At 39.8% G+C, this 25606-nt stretch overlaps 2 protein-coding genes across 4 annotated transcripts in view; one reads left to right on the top strand and one right to left on the bottom strand.

Moving 5' to 3' along the window:
* Window positions 1–5386: 5386 nt before the first annotated feature.
* RAG2 (recombination activating 2) lies at window positions 5387–6985 on the bottom strand. The gene has a single exon (XM_026034762.1). It carries the CDS (start codon window positions 6983–6985, stop codon window positions 5387–5389), a length of 1599 nt encoding a protein of 532 aa, XP_025890547.1.
* A 1306-nt stretch (window positions 6986–8291) lies between these two features.
* The window catches only part of CUNH11orf74 (chromosome unknown C11orf74 homolog), a 38568-nt gene continuing 21253 nt past the window's right edge, over window positions 8292–25606 (top strand). For all 3 annotated transcript variants that reach the window (XM_026034751.1, XM_026034752.1, XM_026034749.1), the window contains exons 1-3: window positions 8292–8388; window positions 9519–9640; window positions 18637–18783. In XM_026034751.1, coding sequence (XP_025890536.1) covers window positions 18681–18783 — 103 coding nt within the window. In that variant the 5' untranslated portion in view covers window positions 8292–8388; window positions 9519–9640; window positions 18637–18680. The remainder of the gene's footprint in view (window positions 8389–9518; window positions 9641–18636; window positions 18784–25606) is intronic.

Genomic DNA, 25606 nt, shown 5'->3' with positions numbered 1-25606 from the left:
TTGGCACATAGTCCATCATGCAAAGATTTACATTTATCCCCCTCTAGATGTCTATCTAGGATAACCTTATCTTTTACCTTGGACTCTGCTTGAATAATCTAAGGCCCAATTTAACCATTCTTACTCAACTCATAGTGATCTTCACTCCAATTAAGCGGTATATACAGTTTATGCTGCCTTTGCACAGGAGTGAATTTCTGCCCCAAGTAATTCCACCCTGTTTATTGCATTACACACATGCCACTGAAGTGGCAGACCAGACTGCTCATTTCATGCAAGTAACTTCACAGCCTTCACTGACATTTTCAAATTTCAAATTAACTTCAACGAGCTGCTTATGCAAAACCAAGTGATCTTTCAGACTGCCTTTAAAAGGACTGAATAAATTTTTATCCGCAGATGTATGGTTTCTCAAGGCTCCGTTTATATTTTGGGGTAGCTCATCAGACTTAGTAGTATATGGTCTAGGATGTAGCAGTACGGCGGCATGTGGAAGTATTCTTGTCTGAAACTTTATTAAGCCATCAAGAAGCATTTCACATACTACCAGCTAAGGATAGAATAGCTGACATAAAAAGCTATTACTTTCCTTTAAACTTGAATCTCTTTAAAGAAAGTTTAATCTTTTTTCCTCACTCCTGACATTTTCCTTAAACCAAAAGACTCTCTTTGAGTTTTGAACTCATTACAACAAACAGCATTGAAACATCAGGCACCTGCAAGTAAAGCTTTGCTAAACAAGAAATAAAATAGCAATGCTGTATGCACACAGGCATGCAAAGGAAGGCCTGCAAATTCTGACTGCTGACAAGCCCATCATTTGCTTATTCAGTCTATTGTTAAGCGTTCTTATTTTGGAGAGGCTTTAGGAAAGTGGAGATGCTTTAATTCATTTTACTSTTGTAACCCTTCACATCTACCTTTTAATTTAATACATGATATAAAACCTGTAGCACTTACTTCATAGAGAATAATTTTCTTGTTTTGAAACTGTATGGAACTATTTTTATACAACTATATTATGTATCTTGTTTTGCTTGGTTTTATTCAAGGCCTTCATATTGTGAATTGCTGAGTTACAAAAGGACGTGGACTATGTCAGAAGCTGTGATTCTGGTCTCACTTCTTTTCTCCTTACATGAATATTTTTACTACTTGTAAACAAAACAGCCTTGACTTTTAGTCAGCTAGTTCAGAAGCACATTCTAGATATTTACAGCACCCTAATTTCTGACTTGACTGAGTTTTGTTTGTTGTTTCACAGCACTTTTTTTTTCCTTATTATGTAACCGTTTCTGTATTCATAAAATATAATTAAAATAAAGGTCTTGTTAAGATCTGTTTTTAAATTCCTGCATTTGTGTTTCTTATCTTTTTTTTTTTTTTTAAACTACGCACATAATTTCATGTTAACAGTCCTACTTGCCACCCCATTGTGGCTGCTTTTCCAATTTAGATTGTTCTAATACCCACAAACTACAGCCGTGACCCAAGGCCCCTTCCAGAAGTTACTGTTTTAACACAAATGCAGGTTACTCTGTGCATCCCAACTGTCCTTTTGGCACCTTACCGACCAAGCAACAGTTCGACACAAAGTTAAAACACCTTTAAACCCAAGTTTCTTTATTCTGTAAATTCCTTTTATTTTGTTCAGAAATATCAGAAATATCAGAAATATCATCCTGTGATATGATACCTCCATTACAGGTATCATCCTGTTTGTTTAAAAGCAGCCTGGCACTGTTATATCCAGTTAAATTTCATCATTGCCTTCTGTGCATGCTCTTTGGCTTCTCATCACTGACTTCAAAGTTAGCTGAAATTTTTCCAATCCATCTTTTAGTTAATAGTTTAGAATTTCCATTTCTTCCACTTAAGAAAAACTTTCRTCCATGCAATGCAATGATATCTCACGGTCAAAAAAATTATGTAAACCAACTAGTTTGGATGGAATTAACGATCAGTGAACTGAGCATTTAGATGATTAGCTACCTGATTTCCTTATGCAATCAGGTAATTAGACATCTAAATTCTAGACTTTATATTACCTGCTAATTCTTTCAGCTGACCTTGAATAAAAAATGTTGGATGAAAACCAGAGAACCTACATAAAACAAAAAGCGAGCCCTAGAGAGGTAAATTAAGATGTTTTAGTTCTTTTACTAGAAAAACCTTAATAGCTGACTAATTTCAATTCCTAGGTACTCTTACTAAAATTAGAATCAGATGAAAAATAATAAGGCTTACCATCACTCTTATTCAGATTACTGTGTCAGGTGACTGAATACACCATGATTTTGAAGTGGTCAGCCACCTGCACTCTTAACAGCATGGGTCCTTTTTCACCTTCTGCATCAAGCTGAATTTGTGTTTCTTACAGGGCAAATTACAAAGGGTATGAATTAGCATTTTTGGCAGCAGCCTCAGGAGAGAGATCAGGGGGTGAAATAGTTGTATTTTCAATGCCCAGTTCTTCCTCTAAAGATGGGACTTGTCAGTCAGCAGATCAGTAGATATACAAAAACCACTAACTGGCAGAGATCCTCCACACATGGACTAGCGGCCRGTCTTCTCATCTTCCTATACATGTGGATGTTCTGAGAAAACTGAAGGCTTATAAGCAGACTGGCCTGCTTTTTTTCTTTAAAGAAWAAAATTAGAGGCTTCTGCATGTCACATTTTTCAAAAGTCAAAGGCTGACACCAAACTGGAGCTGGATTTTCAGAGGATACTGCCCAAGCCCTTCTTAGAAGTTAATCTCTTTTGGAATAGCATAGGTAAATAGAATAGGGAGGGACATATAGTCACCAATCATTTAAAAAATGAAGGCCAGTCCTTCTGTATTCAATGTACTGAGTCTAGTGCTAATTATCTCTGAAGATTTCTTTTCAACTTGGATTCAATCTTTCCCTTTTGCTTTGAGCTCCCAGCTGCATTATTTCCACTCCTTTCAATGCTCCATTGGTGCAGCGAGTGACTCCGAGCCATGCCACATGGTTTAGTGCCACCACTAAAGCTTGTGCCGTGCCCTTCCTGCAGATTACTCTGGTACTCCAGGGTCCAAGTACCTCTCACTAGCAATAAATTCTCTCAAAAGCTGCTAATGACAACATAAAGTCCCTAAAATGCGACTGGGAACCGAGATGCTGCTCACTGTAGTTTCAAAACACCTAGACCAGATAAAAAAGATTTTCTTTTGCACTCAAATCACCAGAATTATTGTGATTTAATTATATTTTGCAATCTTTCAAATGCTATGACAATGTCACATACTTCATTACAGACTGATGATCATCTACCTCTTTGTGTTTCAATCCTTTGGAACATTATATTTTGTTCTGTTTATGGCCACCTCCCTGTTCCTGCAATGACTATAGCGTCTKAAATGTGATTTAATGCTTGTTAAGCTTCTAAGGCTGGGACATGGCTTGACTAAGCAATCTCTCCCTCCTTTTGAAGTAAAACATATGTTTAAAAAAGGTACAGTCCAATGCACAATACACTAACATCATGGACTTGATCAGGAGCATAGGAAAGTCAAAGTGAACTACTCTTTTAAGGAACCTCAACATAAAGGACAACAAGCTGGCCAAGAATCCATGGTGGCTGCAAAATGTTTTGGTGCTTGGCAAATGCTGAATTTTTGGCAAATGCTGAATTTTTAACAATACTGCAACTACAACACCAAAGTCTGAGCCGCCAGCCATTATCGCCTGTCACTTCTGCTACCTTAGTGTTGAGCTTTTCCATCGGAAAATGCTTCCATCTTTCCGCCTGTCTGCGCTAATAATGCTTTAGCTGAGTAAGACACATGACTAATCTATCTAGTTTCACCAGGGTGAAGGGACTTTACATGGGTGTGATCTTCATTCCCTGGAAAAACATACAGCACTAGACTCAAATAAAATAACATGACAGAGGAAACTTGAAGCTGGCGTTGAAATCATAGCACTGTCAAACTGTTGAGAGAGAAGTCAAGATGACTTTCTTCCCACTTACAAGCACTGCCCAAACTATAACCTTTCTCAGCATGTGAAAARGTTTGGAACTGACATTTTCTACTGTAGATACTTGTTTTCCTCTACTGTTTCCCTGAATTGTAAATATTTTAAGGGGACATAGTAGTGCACATATATATTTGTGATTACAGGAAAATTTAGCTGCACATGCCACTTGCTAAAGGTGTAGATGCTCAGYGCCTGCACATACAGATCAGCTTGCTGATGGCTGCTCCTGTTGTTTTTTAATTCAGGGGTCTAGCATGAGAGCTAGACTGTGAATACTGAGCTRTTACTGTAGTCTCACAAATGTGGCGCTGATGGTATTGATTTTTTGAAAAGATGTTTGGAACAGTAATAAAAATAAAAAATGAAGTAAGGGATGATGAGCCAATAAAATATCCACAAGAAAGTTAGTAAACTCTTGGGCTATTCAACCTTGCCAACGTCCTTTTCAGTCTGTTTCCAATGTTCTCTTGTGCTTTTAGCAGCCGGCTGCATTTGTTTCCACCACTCACAACGCCCCACCGGCTCAGTGAGTCCCGGGGAGCTACAGCACACACTTCCAGACGTTCACGCTCCACAGTCACCCTAGCGGAGCTGGAGAAGAAACGTGTAGCAGAGGACTGAAGTAAATGACAAAAGTCCTGCTCATCAGAAGGAACCTCTGAAGTCACTGGGAATTCACAACATGAAGAAGCTGTGAAGTCTTTGGGAATTCACAGGACAGAGAAGCTGTGAAGCCAGATCCCTTATCAGAGTTGGGATGGACCTCCCAAGGGCACATGCTGTCCTTTCACACGCTTTTGCACTTATAGCATTTCATTTACCCYATGAACAGGTGAAAAAAATGCAAAGCCATTTTTATTGAAAGCTTTATTATCTTATTATTTAAGCAAACACAAGATATTTTTGTGGCATAGTGGTTTGAAATAGCATGTTGATTTTTGTAATGAGATAATATATTCTACACTTTTAACTAATATTGACATATAATCATTCAGTACATCTTAAAATCAAAAAATTATTTTCCAGAATTAAACGATGCATATGCATATGCGAGCTTTCCATAATGGAAGCTCCTTAAGAAAACTGGTCCTCAGTATCTAAATATTTCATTATTTCTGATATTAGGAACTTAAACCATCTCTTTAGTTCAAAATGCCCTATATGAGGGTTCCTATCTTCATTTTTAGATCCGGTTATTACTAAAATGTGCATAAGAAACAAAAGAAATTCCTGAGCTTTGAAATTCACMTGAAATATCGAGAAAACTAAAATCAATTAAAAAGTTCTCTAGGAGCCCTACCATCCATTCTGCTGGAAGCAGTACTCGCTGTCTTTGATTGTGCTTTCTCTTCCTCTCTATATAAATCAGTGTTTTAAATCTATTCAAATAACCTCCGGAGAAAGGATTTTTTCACTGATGTTAACTTTATGGCTTTCTTCTTGCGCAGTGGTTTCATGGGTTGCTTTTTCAGTTGCCCTACCTTCTTGGGAGTTTGGAGCCCTTTGTTAAGGTCAATGTGCTCATTGCAGAAGTACTTGATGTTTGCTTCTGACAGACGCAGCAGCATGGTCTCGGACAGGTCCATACATTGCGCGTGGACCCAGTGGCCATCCCCACTGGAACACAGGATCATTGCRGGCTTGTTGAGCTCTGTTGAATAGAAAGGGACCCAGGTGTTAACGTCAACATTGCAATGGGCAGAGCAGGTGATCCAGTAGCCAGTTTCTGATTCGTCTTCCTCATCATCTTCATTGTAAGTGTCATCAACATCGAAGCTATTGGCTTCTGCACTAAAACAAAACTCTTCTGAATCTTCAAAGGGAGTGGAGTCTCCTGGGTCTTCAGTGGATGTCTGACTGCAAGTTTGGGCTGTCAGTTCTTCCTCCTCATCCTCTTCTGCTTCTCTGCATCTCAAAATGTAGAAGTAGTTTGCATCTGAGATCATCTGTTTGTTGTCCCCTGGAATGCCCAGCAATATAGACCCTTTGCCCATATCACAGCCAAACCACATTCGGCAGTGTTTAATATCTGGTGTCCAGAGTGGACTCTCCCTTTCAACAATCTCTATCTTGTTATCTTCTAAAATTAGGGTGTTACAAACCAACCTTTTCTGGTTTTCAGACTGATAGCCCCCGACAAGGACAAACTCGGTGTCACTAGTCTGAGTCACAACAGCACTCGACACAGATATCCCCCCTGGCAAGATGGTGCAAGTCACAGCTGGGCTGCCCAATGGGAGATCAACTTTTAGCTTGTATAAGCTGGGGGCCCTGATATTATTTTGAAGCGAATGACCGCCCAAAATATAGATTGTATCATTTCTGGCAACTGAAACATGGAAAGAAAGTCCATCTTGAAGCTCTGGAAGTATGTATGATGTACAGCATCCAAACTCAAAGTCAACCAGAAACACAGATGGCAAACAGTCAACCACACTATTCCATTTTTCAGTGGTTCTTTGTTCAAGAGGAACGTATGATCTACCTCCAAAAATAACACTCATGCTCTTACCTCGGCTTTGAACTACATTTATTGTATGCCCATATCTTGCTTCAGGAACATCACCAGCCAGGTCTTTCTCAATGCATTTAAACACAGATTTCCTGCTACTTTTGCTTACAAGATTCATTATGTAAATCTTATCAGAAAGATCATTGTTAGGTGTTTTCCCACCATGAATGATATACTGGTGATAATCGGACTCTGTGTTGTCTCTATAAGTACAAATAGCAGGGTAACGGAGAGGGGGAAGATAACAGGAGTCCTTGGAGAAGACTGCTGGTTTCATTTTGAGTTCATTCTGTTTTATATCGAGGAGGAAGACACCAGTGGGACAGGATCTCTTTGGCCATCCTTTCTGCCCGAAAAAGTAAACATGCCCATCAAAATTCAGCAGGGAAAAGCCTGGCTGAAGCAAGGATGAGTTACTGACAGATGACACCATCTGCAAGGACATTACACCTGGTGGCTGGGTCATATTATGATCAGTGTCTGCAAAAGAAACACATGAAACATGCTTTAAAAATGTGAGAATTTAAACTGACAGCAGACTGGCTGTGTTTTCTTGAGGAGCTTGTATCAAGTTGGCAACTCAGTTTTCCTGTTAAATGGGAATATTGATACTTACTAAGCTTTGCAAGGCAGCCAGAAGCCTAGAAAAAAGAATGTCTCCTACCACTTATGAGAGAATTGAGCTTCAGCTTTGGGGAATACTGTAAAAATTCAGGATTGTTGGGCTTAAAAGTGACAACTCTTTGTGCTTACAGCTGCTGTGCCAGAGGCCACCTGCAGCACAGCGGGAATATAAATGCCCAGGAAAGAGGAAATGTTCCCAGAAACYATGCTTTCGTGAATGTCTTTTTCCTTCTTTTTTTTTTTGGTCTTTCCAAGCAAGAGGGCAAGACCCACACGCGCTGTATGGTGYTCCCAGCGGCTGCTGCCAACTTGCTGCTCCATGACAGCTCTGAGGAGGTGCTTCACAGCAATTATTTGCCTTGTTTTAGAAGAAAACAAAAGTGGAAAGAAGAACAGAAAACAAAACAAAAGAAACAAAAAGCAGAAGAGAAAGCGGCTCTCCCGAGGCCTCCGCCGAGCCGAGGCAGCAGGCCAGGCCGGCGGCCGGCTCTAGGCCCCGGCGGCTCCATGGCAACGGCGGCCGCGGGGCCTTGTGGGGGCCGTAGTCCTGGCGGGCGGGCCGGGCCCGGCGCGGAGGTGAGCGGGGCCCGGGTCCGGAGCCCGGGCAGGGGCGGCGGGGCGGCCCCCCAGGGCCCCACGAGGCCCGCACTGCGCTGCCCCGAGCGCCTGGCCCTGCACGGTGCCCGGGCCGCGGGCGGCGGGTTGCAAGSGAGCAGGCCACGGGCAGCAAGGGCTGCTGCGCGAACGGGGCGGGTGGCGCGGGCTGCCGTGCGCTCTCCCCCAGCTCGGGAACGGGCGTATCGGATGGGACTCTCACTCCGCGGCCAGTCGGACATAAAAGAGCTGGAGTGTTTTTCAGGGAGCCTGTGCACTGGCAGTGCTCGCAGCAGAGCCCGCGCTGCTGCTGGCGGCTCCTTTGGGGGCTCCGGCACATCACATCTCTGCGTCCACATTGTACCCAGAGGGATGGACATGGCGCCGCGTGCTCGAASGAGAGGGGATAATCCAGGAAGGTTACAGGGGAAACCTGGAAACCCAGGAAAGGAAACCTGGAAAAGCCTGTGCAGGAAGCAAAGAAATGATTTGGTTGTGGTGCAGCAGCACGGAGAGGGCCAAAGGCAAGAAATAAAGATGGATAAATAGACATAGGTGGAGTAATAAAAACAGCTACCAGTTACGGTGACCTCAGTCGTGCTACGTATCAGCTGWTTATGAAAGATGGAGCTGCAAGGATCATATGCATAAGTGAGGATCACAGTGTAAATTTAACAAGAATACACTTTCTAACCCCTGCATTTGAGAAGTAGAGATCTGACCTAGGGCTAAATGAGAGAAGGAAACTTAACATTCTACCCTGTTTTCTTAAAACTAAGCTAAGGATTCTGTGAGTGCTTTTTTAGTTAGCAATTGTCTATACAGCAAAAAGACAATTACAATGAATCATATTTAGATAGTTTTGATGGAAGAGCTATTTACGGGAGGATCAAATGAAGAGAGAAGTAGCTTCTACGTGCACTAGCTAATATGATTTGAAATGCCTTGTAGTGATTAGTATGGAARCAGATGGGCGTATTTAAAATCATGATGGGGAAGGGATTAGTTTAGAAACTGGCTTACTAGTATGTCAGCTCATATGTCTTTGTCTTTTTATAAATCTTCACTAGAAATTATGGGATGAATGGGTTTTAGACATTCAACAAAGAGTAGATTCTTCAGACAACAAAGAGTAGATTTAGGAGCCTGAACATCAGGTGTCATTTCATGTACTGCCTTGTCTTCTAGCTGCTGCTATGGAAGGCTGCAAATCTCCCATAGGACCTGTGTCCTAGGTCCTAGACTATTTAGGAATGGTAAAATGTCCTTAGGTTCCTATGTTTAGGCACTGAGTGACTCCCAAAGTGTGTTTCTAGCTTACTGTTCTCTTTGATCCTATGGAGTAATTGTTTGGTCTTCAGTGTTTTGTGCCGTTTCCTTGATTAGGCCACAAAAGCATTTTAAATGGGAAAACAGGGTGTAATCAATATTGTTGTTTAAACTGACTTTTCATATTATCGTTTATTTTGTGAATATTAAAAAAAACTATATTCATGACAATTTCACAACTGCTAGAATGCTACTGTATAGTGTATGATTTGATCTTATGAACTGTAGCAAACCAAAAGTACCTTTCAGTTAAAAAATATGCTATTGAAACAACTCTGATTAGATACTCTAAGTAAATGGATTATAGGATAACATGGAGTCTTGTAAATACTCATTGCTGTCCATCAAATTCTGTCCGCAGTCAGCAGTTACTTGTAACGTGGCATGAACACACTGTGGAATTAAATTTATTTTGCAATATTATATATTTTTTCTTTTTCTCTGATCTGCAGGGTATCCTTCTACAAAAGGAAAAGWGCATACCCCTGAAAAGCATCTCCCAAATTCTTCACAAAGAAAATCCTATCCAGACACCTGAAGAACTTTGAAGTCCTCCATGAAAAGAGTTAAGAAAGTAAGTTTTTGTACAGTATTTCTCAAAACATTTGCTGACTATCAATCAAGTTTGCTTTGAGCAAAACAGTAAGTTAGACGTACCTGGTTGAAAGAGGGTTTTTGCGTCCTCCGAAATCTTTCTATGTAATTGGGATTCAAATGTGAGCACTTTGAGGAATCTTCTCCGACTGCACAGGGGGGTTGTGGCTTAGAGAGGCCTGCCTGATGCAGGGGAATCTATCTGCTTAATTTGCAGATGTGCTCCTGGGAACTCAGTCTGCTGTGGCTAACTGGCTGCAACCGTTTTCGTTTTTCTTTCCTCTCTTGTCTTCAGATGGCATAACAAGGAACCCACCACTGGCTTTAGAAGATTTAACTCTTTGAGGTAGACCCAGACAAGAGTGAAAGTAGATGTCTGTTACTTAGATTGTAAATGGCTTGCAGCTTGCGCTCTTTTTTATTTTATTGCTAATCATTGCAAAACTTGGCAAGCCCCCAATCTTTATAGTTTTGATTTTTTCAGTGTCACTATAATATAAAAATAAAGCCTCAAGTAATTTTTGAGTTCAAATAAAGCATAGTTCCAATAWCTGCTAAAGAAAAATAAACCCACGTTGTATGGATTACTGTACTGCTTTTCTAAAAATTCTCGCTGATAGGTAGATTGGGACATTGAAATAGAACAAAGGAAATGACAAATGCATGCAACCCAATGAGTAAGGACTGAATGAAAGTCTAATCTAAAGTCCACTGAAGTCATTAGAAATGTTTTTTTTCCTTACTTCAATAGCCTGCTGATCAGACTTGAAAAGAATAGTAATACTTTGCACCTTTCTGTGGCATTTTTCATCAGTTTCACAGAGTTTATTTCCAAGAAAAATAATTAGACTCCTAAGTCCTCTGGGAAYATATCCTTTTGACAGCTAGCAGTGCAGGGCACAGAGGATAATTCACTTGTATTACGTAACACAGTAAATAAATGGAAGAAGCTGGAAAACAACTTGCTTTTCATAGCTGCCTGGTTTGGTGTCCTGGCCTTACTTCACCTATCCCTGAATTACAGCATCTGCTGTGTAGTATTTTCGAAAGATCTCATCTTCCATTTGAAGCTTCACTGAGAATATAAATAAGGAGATATAGAAATGAAATTTGATTAGTAAAGGAAAGCAAACATACTGAATGTTTGTGGAAATTGTCTTGAGACCTTTAAAAACTGTAATGTAGAGAGGATGTGGTGATGTATCTCATCTGAAATACAATAGCTCCAAGGCACTGTGTCCTATAACATTCATATGGGCCTGATATTATTACTGATACAGGATAAGAGTAGACTCTAGTTGCAGTGTTCAGAGCCAAAGAACTTCCATCACATGTAAGGGTGTTCAGATCAGGTTTGTTTCTGTTTCTAGTAGTGCCTAGATGATATTTGGCAGCTTCTTGTCCAAGTGCTTGACATAGTCTAATCCTTGTTAGAGTGTCTGATCAAARGATCTGCTGGCAGAAGATGTAGAAATGTTTAAAGCAAAAAAGTCTCCCCCTTTGTGTCTCATTTAATATTTAATATTTGTTTTATTCTTCTTCTGCCAGTTAACATGTCTTATATTTAGAAATTCTTTTTTCCAATTACTTCAGATGAGAGGACAGAAAAACTAAAGTTTGTTGGCAATAGCATGTCAATTTTGGATGGGGAAATGGTCTGTCCAAGCTGGTTTCCAATAACCAACAGCGATAAAACGCTTTGGAGGAGCTGCAGCAAGTAGCTTTGGAAAGGCAGAAAAATCATGTTCAGAACTGCCCAGTTTATAGCAATAACACCTAGGATTTGCATCCTGAATTTATTTGGCAGTGRGCCCATGCAAAAATGTATAAACAGATAGACCTTTTTCTTTACAAATTGTATTTTAAAAACATTGACATAGGTGGTCTGTTTCCAAGAGATTGCTCACTGTCATGGAAATGCTTTGTCTCGCTTCATTTTCTTCTGCAGTTAATTACTAAAAATGATATGTGGTTTACATTTTCTTCATTGCAAATCATTCCAAATTGCATTCAGATATTTCCAGGCTTTTCAGCATATTTGCTGCCAGTAAAGCAGAGTCATCTCTGAGATGTAACTTAGCTGGCTCACAGTAGATTGCAGTAACACGTTCCAGTTAGGCAGAGAGAGGGAAGGCCACCTTGTTTGTTTGCCTAAGTTTAGCGAGCCAGAATGTAAATGTTCTGCTGGAAATTTAGCCAAGACCTACAGGCTGCAACCTGTGAAAAATGGCACAGAGAGTCTTAGAGTCTTCAATTTTCTATCTTGTCTTAAAACATCAGTATACAATTTTTAACATGTGAGTGACCTTGTTTTTTTTGGAAGCCTCATCTAAAACAGTTGATTAAATCCAGCTGTACTTTGTACAATGAAGGAAGATCACACTCCAGGGGACAGTGGCTACTGTGTTCCAGAACTGAGTTTGGTGCAAGGGAAATGTTACCCTTGGCATAGGGCACTGTGTGGTCTTTAAAGTGGGCAGTACCCTTGAAGCAAATGGAAATTCATGAAAAACAACTGTCTGATCATGCACAGGACTGAGATAGTAGTACCATAATCAAACAAAATCAATTAAAGCCTGTGGATATATCCCTTAAAAGCCCATGCTAGTTGCGCATGAAAGGCACATGGTTTTGACCACGGCAAAGGTCAGCTTTGAGGCGCAGTAATGCACTTATGTGAGCAGATGCAGCTCCTGTTCAAGCAGATTGCTGATGCACTAAGCGTGCGCCCTCGGGACCCGCTGATGGCAGCAGCAAACATCCAGTTGATCTAAACAGGACTGGAATTAGACCTTTAGCCATCGCAGATCTCATTGAATTGAGAGATGCTGCAAGTAACATCACTTGAAAGTTTTTGTCCTTTGTAAGTGAAACATCTTCTGTTTACATTTTTTTCCCATAGTTCAGTTGACCTGCACCTGCTCATGACAGGAGCTTTCTACTGCAAGGTTAGCTCTGGGAGCTGCTGTTGAGCTGCAGGTGGTGAGTGAGGTGGGGGAAAGGAGAGAAGTAGGGCAGGACCRTAGAGCAGGGCGGCTTTGCTTTTGCAGCCTGTAGCTTTGCACATGTCAGGGTGACAAGCGGCAACACTGCCAGGAGAGTTACCTGCCTGCTAGAAGTTGCCTGCCTGTCTGTGCTGCCCCACACAGGACACTTCCTGCTCCTTCAAGATGCTCCCCAGCTAGCTCCTTTTACTTGGTCCATTTCCAGGTGCCACCCTGGGGTGTTTGTTAAGATATGTGAGCATAGTCCATACTCAGCAAAAACATATACCAAAGACAGGCTTCTCCTTTGTTTGAGCCCCAGCTGTGCATGGCCTCCTTTTCCCACAGTGGCTGAAGAGCTGCTGATAGCAGCTGCAGCGCTTGCACAGGTATGCGTGCCCTGATAGCAGCTGCTTCTGCTAACGTGGAAGAAGGCAGCTTGGGGGCTGTTTGTGAGCCCTGTTTCTGATGAAGAGCTGCTTTCAGAGTTGCATAAACAGATAGGACCTGCTGCCAAAAAAAAAGGCAATCCTGCATCTCTACTGTGCTTCTACTGCATGTTCCCACTGAGCCCTTGTGTAGGCACTAGTGATCTTGTGGCTGTGCAGCACATTAGAAAACACATGTATTTAAAAAAGGACATATGTATTTGCCCAGTTTAGTTTCAGTTTTTAGGTGGGTTATTATTTTATCTGACCACAAGGGTGGGGAATTAATCACCAGGGAATGGAGAAGGAAAGATGGTTGTGCTGCCCATTTCAGGAGCAGAAGGTACTTGGGTTTAAAATAATTTTGACTCCATAATCTTCTCATGCAAATTTACTGTGTTTGCACAGAAATATGATACTACTGCTTTTTTTTTTAATTGCTGTAATATTGTCGAAAATACTAATCTAGCATCTTCTTGACTCAATGGTATGTTAAATGCTGGTAAAATAACTGAAGATAGAAATCAGATTTCCTCCAGAGCCTTTTCTCCAGAAACACTAATCCCTGCTCTTCAGACTGAACTGATAACAATCTAGGACCTAAGACACTCCCTGGTAATGTTGCATATGTCTATTAAATTAGTCTCCTTGAGCAAGTTATTGAGAAATACATGGGTGTGTGTATATATATATGTATATATATCCCTGTCAAAGGATAGATGGGATGATACTTTTGGTACTGCTGCCTGGTGGGCAGGGTTGGGCAGGCGACTGTAATGTCCACAGTCATAGCCTCCTTTCTCACCAACCCTGAAGGGGGATGAATCTGTACCTGGTCCCTTGAGATATTATTGCATTCTTAAGACTTGCCTGTGCCCAAGCYGCATTGCCTAAGAGGTCACCCTGCTGAGGTATTTCCTCACTGCCTTCCCCTGCCCTCTGCCTTACTGGTGATAACAACTTCCCTTCCCTTCTGGCTGAACCAGCCAGGCCAAAAGAGCCCCTGTAATGAAGATATCTCTTGTTCAGACCAAAGCTTCAAAGCTCTAAGGATGAGAGGTGTTAAAGAAGTGTTTGTTGCTGGTTTGGTATTGTGGGTTGTAAGATAGGGTTGCTTTTATGTGATGTTAGTTAGATCTGAGATGTTAAAGACTCTTTTGAAAAAAGTAGCTGTGACAGGTGTAGTCACTATAGCAGCTGTGCAGGGGAAAGGATGAGGTGTTGTCCAGTGCTGGCACGGCGTAAAATGTCACTGGAATGGAGCTGAGCTGAATCTAACTTACACACACATAGGTTACMAAATCCTGGGAACATTGGATATATTAATCTTTAACATTTTTAACATGTGCAAACAGTGATCTGAAATAAATGAATACATGTTCCTGAAAAACCTTAGTTTTATTGAGAATGACTTTTAATAGAAAAGCTCATAGTATGGAAAGCTGAATTTAACCTATGCCAGAATTCTTAGTATATATTTTTATGAATGCTACTACCATGTAAGATTTTGGTGAGTTTGTAGAGATGGGCAGTTTACTGTTCTTTCAGCTTAAAAATCTAAAACCTTGATTTTGCTTTCATTACCCATATGTTATTTAAGTGAAATATAATAAAGCACTCAAAAATGCAGTGTAAAACAGGAAGCTGATGTTCCGCCACATTTTTCATTGTGTAATAGAATTAATAACTGTGTAATTGAAATCATGCTAATACTCAGTTGACCTGCCTCTGTGATTCACTGCAAAGATTTCTGGTGTGGCTTAAACTGCTGGGAAGATGACTGCATTTTGGGAAATAAAATTGATTTTGCACAATCTGCTGATGATCAGCAAAGCTTAATGAATGATCGCCTCAAGAAACCTCATTACAGTAATTTGGATGGATGAGCAGGATTTAAATGCAAAAAGACAGTATAGTTGCTACTTGAATGCATCGTTTAGTGATATTTGGCTGTAAAACTCTTCAGAGCTAACACAGGGGAAGGATCAGATATCCCTACTGGCTCTCCTTGAAACCTCTGAGTTACTTTGATACCTCTTGGGAGAAGGAAGCTAAGTTCTTGATTTCAGGGGTAGTTACTCCCTAGGAGAACAAGACAGTCATTTCGTTCTTACAGGTTTGGTTGTGTCCAGTTCATAGGTTAGGGATGATTTTAATCCACTATTTTAAATGAAAAGAACCTAGATTTTTGCCTTTCTGTAAAAGTTCAAAGAAGTCATTGCCTTGATGCTGTGAACCTGATTGATGCAGCCTTTTTTTTTTTTTTTTTTTTTTTTTTTGTGGTGCTCTCTAGCAAAGGCTCCCGGTGAGCCTGCTTTCAGGAGATCATGGCACAAAGCTTCTCAGCAGCTGACACAGTATGGTGTTCATAGGCTCAGGGATAAAGTAGGTGGGGAACAGCAGAAAATCAAGTTGGAAGGAAAATCAAAACTGCAACAAACCTTGAAATGCTGAGATAAGTTGCTGAACACATCTCTAGTACCATACAGCCTAGACATATGTTCAGTTTAGGAATAGTGGATGTTCTTCAAATACCAATAACTATGCTTGCTTTGATCTAGAGTGACAAAACGGCACCCTGCAGTTCCTCAGAGTTCCTCAGTTCCTCAGAGAGTTCCTCAGAGAACAGTTGGGACAGGTAGTTCTAGCAGTACCCTTGTGTGAGTTAAATGGGTGTTTGTCCGATGGAAACTAGCCTGTCATTAGGATCTGTTGGTTCTTCCTATCTGTGCTCTCCAGACTTCTGCAGAGGTAAAATAGAACATTATGGCAGTGCAAGAGAAGGTTAGATCTGTGCTGGACTGTCAGTCCTTCAGTTGCAACAGAGACAAAATGAACAGACGGATGCCAGTAACACAATTTGGGTTTGTTTTTCTCCCTTCTTTTTCAATTTAGGATGTGTCAAAGAACAAGTAGTTAAGCGAACCCAAGTTTCAATGTGTTCTTTGTGCTCTTCAGAACAAAAATTAAGGGAATGTGGCATACAGATTGTATGTTATTTTATTTCCTTTATCAAGATGTCTTGACATATTAGTGTCTGCCTTATATTATTGTCAGCCTGTAATAACTATATTGACTGTAGGGCAGTTGCTCAGGGCGGAGTGCTTTGACTTGGATGAAAATTTGGTCCCTTCCTTGGCAAAAAAGTTGCCAGTTTGGAGAAAGCGATCTTTATCTATGCTTGGAAACCCAGGGAATTTTCTCAGCTATTTTTTAAAAAAGTAGCACTGGAAGTTTCCCCCAATGCGTATATTTTGAAGTGCATGCTAGGGGGAAATATGTAGGCTCAGTGAAATATATTACTGTAAAACCTTTGGGATAACTTCCTCTCTAAAGTAGGTCATGAGATTTCAGATAATAAATATTGGATTATATTCTGAGGGCATCCAGTACTGCTTTTTTATGAGGCTGATATTCAAGATTTTACAAATGTAGTTTTTCTACACTTTGTCAAGTTGAATTCAGCACTGCAGTTCCTAGCTAACTGTAGCAAGTCAAAACATGGTGTTTTTCCAAAKTGCACACCCCTCTGAGCTTAACCAGAAGGGGATGTTAAAACCTGAAGTAAAGTTTCCCAGATTGTGCAGAAAGTAGAAGCTGGGCAGCTGAGTGAAAATTCAGCTGAAAAAATTTGCTAAAACTTTAATCTGGGCACTAATTCTCAAATTGATGCTCAGGTGGCTGTGAAATACAGCATTCACTGAGAAAGCTGGTGTTGTGTTTGGATAATGAGGCAAATATTCTCCCAAATTGCCTATGAATTTTCTAGCCTACTAGAACATTTTAGAGTAAGGGAACCTAAGCTGTATTGGCAGCCCTCCTCTGATTTGTTATTAAGTCATTTAAACTCTCTTTGACTCAATTATAGATGAGAAAACAGAATAATATTTGTTTGCTCTTCCTCACAGGACTACTGTGTTGTTTCAGTAGTGTTTATGAAAGACTTGGAGAGCCTACATGCCAGGTGCCACAGAAAAACAAAAAGTTGCCATTACCATTAGTCTTGGTTAAATATATGGAGAGATATATATGTTTTTTTCCTTTGATGGTAGGCTTACCAATCACTACAGTCATTCATATAATGAAATGTACCTCAGACAGTGCTTCTGATAACTGCACAGTAATGAGGAATAGGAGGGCATTGCTTCCCTTTGAAACAACCATAATTTGCACAAACCACTCTGARTGTCTACTAAATGATATTTTGCTTGGTCACTCCACAGAGAGATTGATACTGGCTTATTTTTGATAAAATATTAAAAAACTTTTTAAGCATTAGGTCATGTGTGTGTACATGTGTTTTTGTATCTTCAGAACATGAGCCTTCTTCATGATGTGTCAGTCCAACAGAATTAGTTTGACATTGGAAATCATGCTTTCTTTTCCTGCTAGRCCCTGAACATTTCTTGATCGATTTTACTTAACTTCTTAAATAAGCTTGACAGCCCTTTCTTAGTGTAGCTGATCTGCAGTTTTGCCGAGGAATTAAGCTTACATTCCCAAAAGACACTTTCTAATGCTGTGATAAATCAAGGCAAGAAACATGGGGACACATGAAAGCAACCACTAAGTGTATAAAACATTCTTGCGCTGTTATCAYGGTTAATGTGTGCAACTAGTTGTTTACATATTTTTAGTTAATCTGCCACTGTGTGAGACACCTGTGTTTTAAGGGTTTGCCAGTTATGTGTACTCATGCCCTGGCCTGAGTTTTCTACTTCCAGGAGCCTTCCAGGCTCTATATAAATGAAAAATCAGTAATGTTATTAAGTATTAAACAATGTTAACAACAGCATTTACACAGCTTTTACAAGTGTTGGGCAATGTTAACTTCGCTGACAGCTCTTTCAGGGCCATTACTTCCCTTATAGTCTGTTGAAGTAATTAAGATCAACTGCAAAGCTGTTGCTGACTGACTGCGGAGTGGAGCTTTCAAGTGAAGAAAAGCATCCACAGTGTTCCTTCGGCTCCCAACATTTATTCCATTGGCAAGATGGGATCTACGCTTTTCTGTGCAACTGCCTCATTCCATCATACCCTCTGTCCCCTGGGCTGTCTCAGTGCACACACACGTCAGCATGATTTAATGTGTCCCTCTGAAATCTGGGTTTACTGCCTTTGACGGTAGAGTGAACAGTGCACCTGCAAAATGATGGACTCAGTCCAAACTCTGAATGTACAGGTGTCCCAGTCATAAAATCCAGCATGTTGGTGAGTGTTGTCACTGTTTTGACAAAGAAAGCAGGGGACTGACAGGTTGTAAAACTGAACAACTTAAAATCAGGGGGAAGGAACACTGCTGAGAGAGATCGGCACTTCTGTGGTCCACATGCTACTTGAGAACATAAATTCTAGTCAAGCATGCTGCCAATCTCTCTCTTTACACTTAAAATAACTATGTTTCCTGAAATGTAGGGGAAATTGTTGTATAAAATCCTGATGAAAGAGATCAGGCCTTCACAAGGAAAGAAGAAAAATCAGATATTCATTGTGTGAACTAGGGATTCTTCAGTTAATTTTTTTTCTGCCTTCAAAAATATATGGTTCTTTCTTTTTTATTGCAGAAGGAGCCTAATAAAGCTGATCTTGACTATCAAGGTTGTGGATCATGGAGGAAAAACTCCTAAACAACAATATCCTTGATCAATTTATTAATAGCCATGAGCAGTCCTATGAAGAATTTCTAAATACATTTACCTACCTTTTGAAAGGTAAGAAGATACCATTAGAAATTACAGAAAGAAGAGAAAGTAAAAAGAGAAGCAATGTTATTTACTGTCATTCTGCTATTCACTTGCTCTGTGACCTCAGGCAAATCCTACACATGTCTTTGCTTTTCCTGTCAGCAGTGGAATCCGTAACAAGTGGCCTGAATTTGCTAAGGAGACTGCTAAGGTATGGCTCAAGAGGTGGTTAACATAGCAAATTACAAATCTTTGTGAGCCACATTTTGCTTATTTTGGAAAGGTGGAGCATTGTAGACTATCTGGAAATACAGGTTGGGCTCTTCCTAAGTAAATCTTGCATCATTTTTCTAAGGAAGCATCCATGAAAGAGGAAGAGCATAATGAACATGGGTAGGTAGCAGTACAAGACGGCCTGAGGCTGGGGTTGTGCAATTTGAATACTTTCATTGAATTATTGACGTGGGGCTGCTGTACTACACTGTGGTATGCACCAAACTGGCTGTACAGATAACTTGGATGAAGAAACATCAGATTAGGGTGATTAGGCTGAAAAGGTCTCATGCCTTGCAGATGAAATGAAAGTATTAAAGAGGCGAGGGGTCTTAATGCTGAGATGAAYATTGCTGAATTATAGGAAGTTTAGATCAGTACCCCAGTTCTGTAGCTCAGGTTCATTTCTACTGGCCACATTAAATCAGAAGTAATAAAAATGAATGTGAGTTACATATTACCCAGTTATAATTCTCTTGACCGCAGCTAAGTCCGTTGCACTAAGAATGATGTCCTCATTCCAGAAGCACTATATTTTCCAATTACATGATGCGCCACGCTCCATTGATTGGCACTCAGAACTCTGTCCTGTCCTTGTCCTTCAGGCAGAACTAAGTGTCAGTCACAGGCACTGAGCAGAAAACCGGTGGGGGAGTGGAAGCTGCCATAGAAATAATCTCATGGCAGCCTTCTGTCTCTACTCCCAATAAAAAACAAGGAAAAGAAAAGAGGCACTGGGGGATCAGAGGACTGAAAATTAGGTTCCAGTCTTCTTTATGTATGATTGATGCACTGGGGATAGCTCCTATCTTAAAAGCATACTGCACGTTATGATGGAACTTGCAAAAAGCCTCAGCATGTAGTTCAGTTGCTTTGATAGTCACTACAGCATTGCCACTGAGAGTGTATGTATAAAAGGTGTAGTTTTAGCGGAATTAAATACCAAGAAATACACCTTTCTGTGCTGATATAGACAAAACAACTTAGATTGTTTTCCTCCTATCTTCATTTTCCCTTAAAAATACCCAAGGGCACTGGTTTGCACAACAAACTAATGGCCTGCAAAAATTCCACTTAAAGCACAAGGCATTTTAGCATCAGAACAGTGCAAAAACACCTGTAAACATATCACAGTATTAGTTTACATATTTTGCATTTGAAAAAATAGTCATTTGATTTTCAGCAAAATAATTGAGATAAAACAACAGCCTTAAGAAGGCTGTCTGTTAATAAGCTGCAGAACTTTTCATTTTCGTGTCAGGAGTTCAGCTACCTACTGTAGGGTAAGTTTGTGGTTCTGTTTATTATATATATAAAAAAAAAGACCATTTTTGGGCTAGCTTTTTGAATTTGGCCTGATAATAGTGTAGATAAACAGACTGCATCTTTGCATGATGTGCCTTAGTATTAGAATATGCATTTGTGCATAATTAGGTATGGAGAGTCTTGGTATTTACAATTAACCTACATGTCTGTCAGGCTTGGGTGTAAACATATATGGGGCATTTAAAATAATTCCTTGAATATCTTCACCATCTGACTGAGATTTTTGGCTGTCATAGTGCTGGAACCAGAAGAACCACATATAATTAATTGGATCCCATTTATTTCACAGCTACCGTATTTATATAAGGTGATTTTCACTTATGCATGAATTTGTACTAATTCCCTTGCTAGGGATTGTAAGGATATTTGCACCAGAAGTTTTTTCATTGCTCTGCTCAGCATCTCACAGGAATCTGAACTTCCAACCACTGTTTATTTTTTCTTCATTTCTTATATTCACACAGAATGGAATTGAAAAGAATACATACTTCAAGTGTAATAAAACAAGCATCTTTGTCTATTGTGGAATATATGGAAAGAGCTGTTTGAGACTATGAATGTCAGCTTGGAATATCCTCCCGAAAGATCCTCTACTGACACAATATTCCCATTCTTGTAAATATGGAAAAATGAGTTTTAGTGTACTTTTGGATCCTTGAATTTATAGGCTTTTAAAGGATTGCTTACATCCTATAAAAGAAAGTCTGGTTTTATAATGTCTCTAAATATATGAATGTGTGTCACTACGTTTGACTATTCTAGAGAGTAGGAATAGAGATCCTGCTCTTTGGGTAAAGAGAATATTGCTTTAGCTCTAATGGAACAAAATTTGGAGACAAAATAAAGTAATTCAAAACTCTGTGTAATTTATTTAGTGATATGCACACAGTTTAGTACACAGATACATAACTGTATCTTTGAAATAAGAATTTACTCTTCCTGACATTGGTACTCTTATGAAAGTTACTATTTGAATCTACTTCTTTTAAAATGTGCTTGTTGTTGTGACAGAAAGGCAGATTTATTGATGGGTAGCTCTTATAGTAAGGCTTTTACCTCACTTCTACAAGATCTGTTAAAGATAGGTGGTGAATAAACTTACTTAAAGCATTTATATTCCTGCAGAACATGGTCTATGTGTTTTAAATGCATAACATTTAGAAAATATGGCAGCACTTTTTACCTCATTGGTAAGAATTTTAATCATTTTTATTGATCATGTGGGGAATCTACACTTGAAGCTTAGGTTCAAATTCTTGTAAATCCTATAGTTTTCCTGTGCACAGGATGCAAAGTATATTTTTTGTTGAAAGGCTGGTACTAACAAGATGCATAGATATGTGAAAAGGTTGGCACACCTATTGTAATATTAGCTAGTTGAGCACAAGACCAAAGGACTGCAGTTTTCATGCTCTCTGTAAAGCTTTGCAGAAGCTTGAAGTTTCTGGAGAAAAACTGACCATCTCTTTTGTGCAAACACAGAGCAAGGATGTTCCACAAGAAGAATAATTTTATTAGTCATCGATTTTTAACACATTTCTTTTTGTTGCCCTACAGAATCACTGCTCTTATGCCTATGTCACGTTTTGTATTTAGTTTTGATAGTTTGTTCATTTAGCTTTGAATAATCTGATAATAAAACAGATGATTGGCATTGACTTTGAAGTTGTCTAACTCTCCTATGCTGCTAAGTCAAAAAAAATATCTTACAAGTGATGTCTTGAATGTGCAGTTGGGTTATCTCTTGACCCTTCAGTCTTGGGAGCCCTAAGAGGCTCAGAAGAGTTGAAATAACAAAGAAATTGATGCCGAGGGTACGTATAGCTGTGATCAATGAGTGGGCTCCTCAGCACTACACACTACTAAGGCTACTTTGGGCACCAAGTCCATTTGACATAGACTCAATCCCCACTTCTTAAAATATTGCCACGTTAGTCAAAGAAGCTCGTTCAGATCTTAGAAAGAGTGAAATGTGGTGAAGAGAACTCATCCAAAATTAGCAGACAGCATCTGCTTGTTTTTCTAAATTGAGAGGAAGATTGGGTAATTCCCTGGAGCATAAAATACCTCCTTTGACCTTTTACAGGAAATACAGAGAAAAATAAAACAGAGCCCAGGCAATTGCCTTTCTCCCATTTCTAGAACTACGAGACCCTGAAGTCAGTCAGCTGCATACAGAAATGCCTCCAGGAACATAATTCTTCGCCAAGTTTAGGTTCAGAGTTTTTCCATGTTGCTGAGCATTTAACTGCTGGGATTAAATCCAGCAGTTCCATTGTCTATATTTCAAATACCTCATGCTGCCTGGCACTGACTTTGGGTCTCAGACCTCTGGTCAGACCCATCTCTAAGTAAACTGAACCGTGGATATGTATTTTGTAGGCTCAGAGCTGTCCTTCTGAAGCTTTTGTTCCTAGCAAGCTGACAAGCAGAGGAAGCTGGAAAGTGAGTGACCACTTCCCTGCCCCCAGGTGACATGCAAGGGCCTGAGCCTCTCTTGTTGTCATCAGATTAATTGAATTCCCCAGTGAAGGCTGGGAGTTGTATTTAGTTCACAGTCCATTTGACAGTAGCTGTCTGCTTCCTTTTTCCGTTAACCACGTTTATGAAAAACAACAACAACTTTAAACTTCCTACATAAGTGCCTGTGAAGGCACTTTACAAATGTGAGCCTAACAGCTGAAAGCACAACAGAAACCTATATAAGAAATGACAGTAAATTCACTTCAATTTTAAAAATGGACCGGTAGGACAATGCTAACCTCAAGAGAAATTTGCAGCCTTCTTTGTATGAGTGGATTTCCCAATAAAAGCAACTAGGCAGTTCAATAAAACTAATTAAATTAATCTGTCATCTCCAGGGAACTTGAACAGGGCATGAAATAGGGAAACCGTGTCAATTCGGAGCTTTTTATTGATGTGTTTTGCTGGATCATTGGAAAGAATTGGTTGGGAGAAAAATATGCAATTTGCTATTGATCATAAATTCTGTGGCCATCCCTATGTARTCTTCATTCAATATAGTATAAAATCAAATATTATACAGATCCCCTAAATGAAGACAAACAGATGTAGGGATGCAGAAAATAGGTTATTTTTAAAATAATGACAGGGAATCTGTTTTGTGGATATTTTTTTTTGTCCTTAGATCTCAGTGGTATTTGCTGTGTAAAGTACTTAATCTCTATTTTATGGACAGAAAAGACTGAGGCATGAGGAGAGGAGAGGGCCGCTGTGAGAAGTTGGCCCAGCAGCTCGCTGGCAGCAGCAAAGGACAGAGGCACCTCCGTGTCCCAGAGTGTTGGCAGTCCTCGAGCCCCCGCAGCAACTGTCGGTTCTTTTGTGCGATGCCTTTATTATTAGGCAGTTTCTAAAGATTGATTCAAATGGATAAAGATTTATTTTATTCTGTTGCATTTCCTTTTTCTAGAAAATAGAGAAAAGGGATTTTTTAATAATTTTGTGGTTGATGTTTCTATTCAGACTTCTTTCTACTGAGCCTATGGCTGAATTGTATAGCAGCGCATCAAAGAGCAGCACGGAGTGAAGCCTTGTTCTGCCTCCTCGCCGTGCCCTCAAGGGCGCCGCCGTTTGCCAGGCCGGCTGCCGTGACCTGGCAGGGGCTGGGGACCCTGCTGTCCTCCTTTCCCGGACATGGAACTGACACAGGGAAGACAGGCAGAGACCAGAGCTGCTTATTGGCTCTGCAGGAAAATTGGAAACAATTCAGGACACTTCCCTTCCAGTTGTGTGCAGAACTCCATAGAACATACTGGGAAGGTTTTCCTAAACCTGGCTGCTTTTCTGTCCTTACGATAAAATCACATAGAAATGCCTGATTTCAATAGATATTTGCCAGTCTTTTTAAAATCAGGCTTCTTAATTTGGTACGTCTTAATTATGGCATGCAAAATCAAGGGAAGATCTCAGCATCTGGCTTTTGTGATGGGTTATTAATTTGTTCCTGCTTGCTGCAATCTTTTTAATGATATTGTCTGTTATGAGAAGATTGTGTCATGTGGACCTGTGTCAGGCGACTGTGCCCTTTAAACAATTTCATTGCTTCTTGCAGTGCCCATCTCTGTATCTGCTAGTGCTGAATTGTTCCAGAATRCAATTACAAGGAAGGTTTTCAAACCAGTTCTGTCCTGATTTATTAGTATATCACCTGCTTTTTTAAAGTGTTCCCCAAGTATGTGTTTAATGTAGTTTCCTTATGCTGAGGAGAAATTTAAGCACATCTATGCTTCCTTTGATAGTAAGACAGAAAAACAACTGTAACAAATACTGTGTTACTTCTGGTAATAAACCCAACACATTCTGTTTCTTTTAGCTAAGTTCAAAGAATGGCTCACGGCAGCCAAGGTTCAGAAAGAAGGAGCAGGTTTCTGAACACTGAATAGGATTTTCTTACTAGTTACTGTCAGACTTAAAGCTGTTCCTAAACTATCCCTCAAATATATTTCCTAAGCTATATCATTGTTTGCATTCAGCAAAAGATAATGCAGATTTGTGAAGCCATTAGTAGCAGGCCTACCTTTCTTTATCAACTTCTGGAAAAAAGATGTCTATTTATGCCTCCTATATCCTGATAAACTCTGAACTTAACAACTGTGAAATGGCACTACTTGAGCCTAATGCCAGGTACATATTAACAGACTTAGATGTCTTAATAAGAATTTGCTTTTTAATATCAGCTTAAGTTTTGCCCAAATATTTCTGTCATAGGCTTTTTGATTATTTTAAGATTATTTTTGGATATTGTTTCTTGGAGGAAGGAGGACTTTGGTCTGCAGCAGGATGCTGAAATGGTCAGATGAACATTTGCCTTGTTATTTAACTGCTTGCATTAAAGTATTCAAATATATGTATATGGCAACAGCCGTATTGAACCATGGCAGAATAATATATCTTTTTAAATGATCAGCTGGGCTGAATGTGGTATAAACAGGAAATATTACCACTTTCTCTAACGTAATACGTAAAGAGCAACACAGACATAATATATATTGAGATAGATAAACAGCATATAAAACTACAACATATAGGTTACATTAAGGAAGAAAGAAGAGATACTGATACAGTAAAAGTACAGTTACACTTTTGAAAATTTAGAGCTGCATTAGCTATGTGACTGAAATACACTTCAGAGTTGCAGTCATTCACCTCCTCCYGAGGGAGGAAAGCTCTTTGCTCTGTGCTTTTTAAAAATGTTGCAAGGGAGTATACAAAAATGGCAGTTAAAAATAAT

Source organism: Nothoprocta perdicaria, unplaced genomic scaffold (assembly GCF_003342845.1).
Source record: "Nothoprocta perdicaria isolate Ctin4 unplaced genomic scaffold, notPer1 scaffold_15, whole genome shotgun sequence".
NCBI lineage: Eukaryota > Metazoa > Chordata > Aves > Tinamiformes > Tinamidae > Nothoprocta > Nothoprocta perdicaria.
The sequence above is the reverse complement of the archived record's forward strand: the minus strand, read 5'-3'. Positions and strand labels throughout refer to the sequence as shown.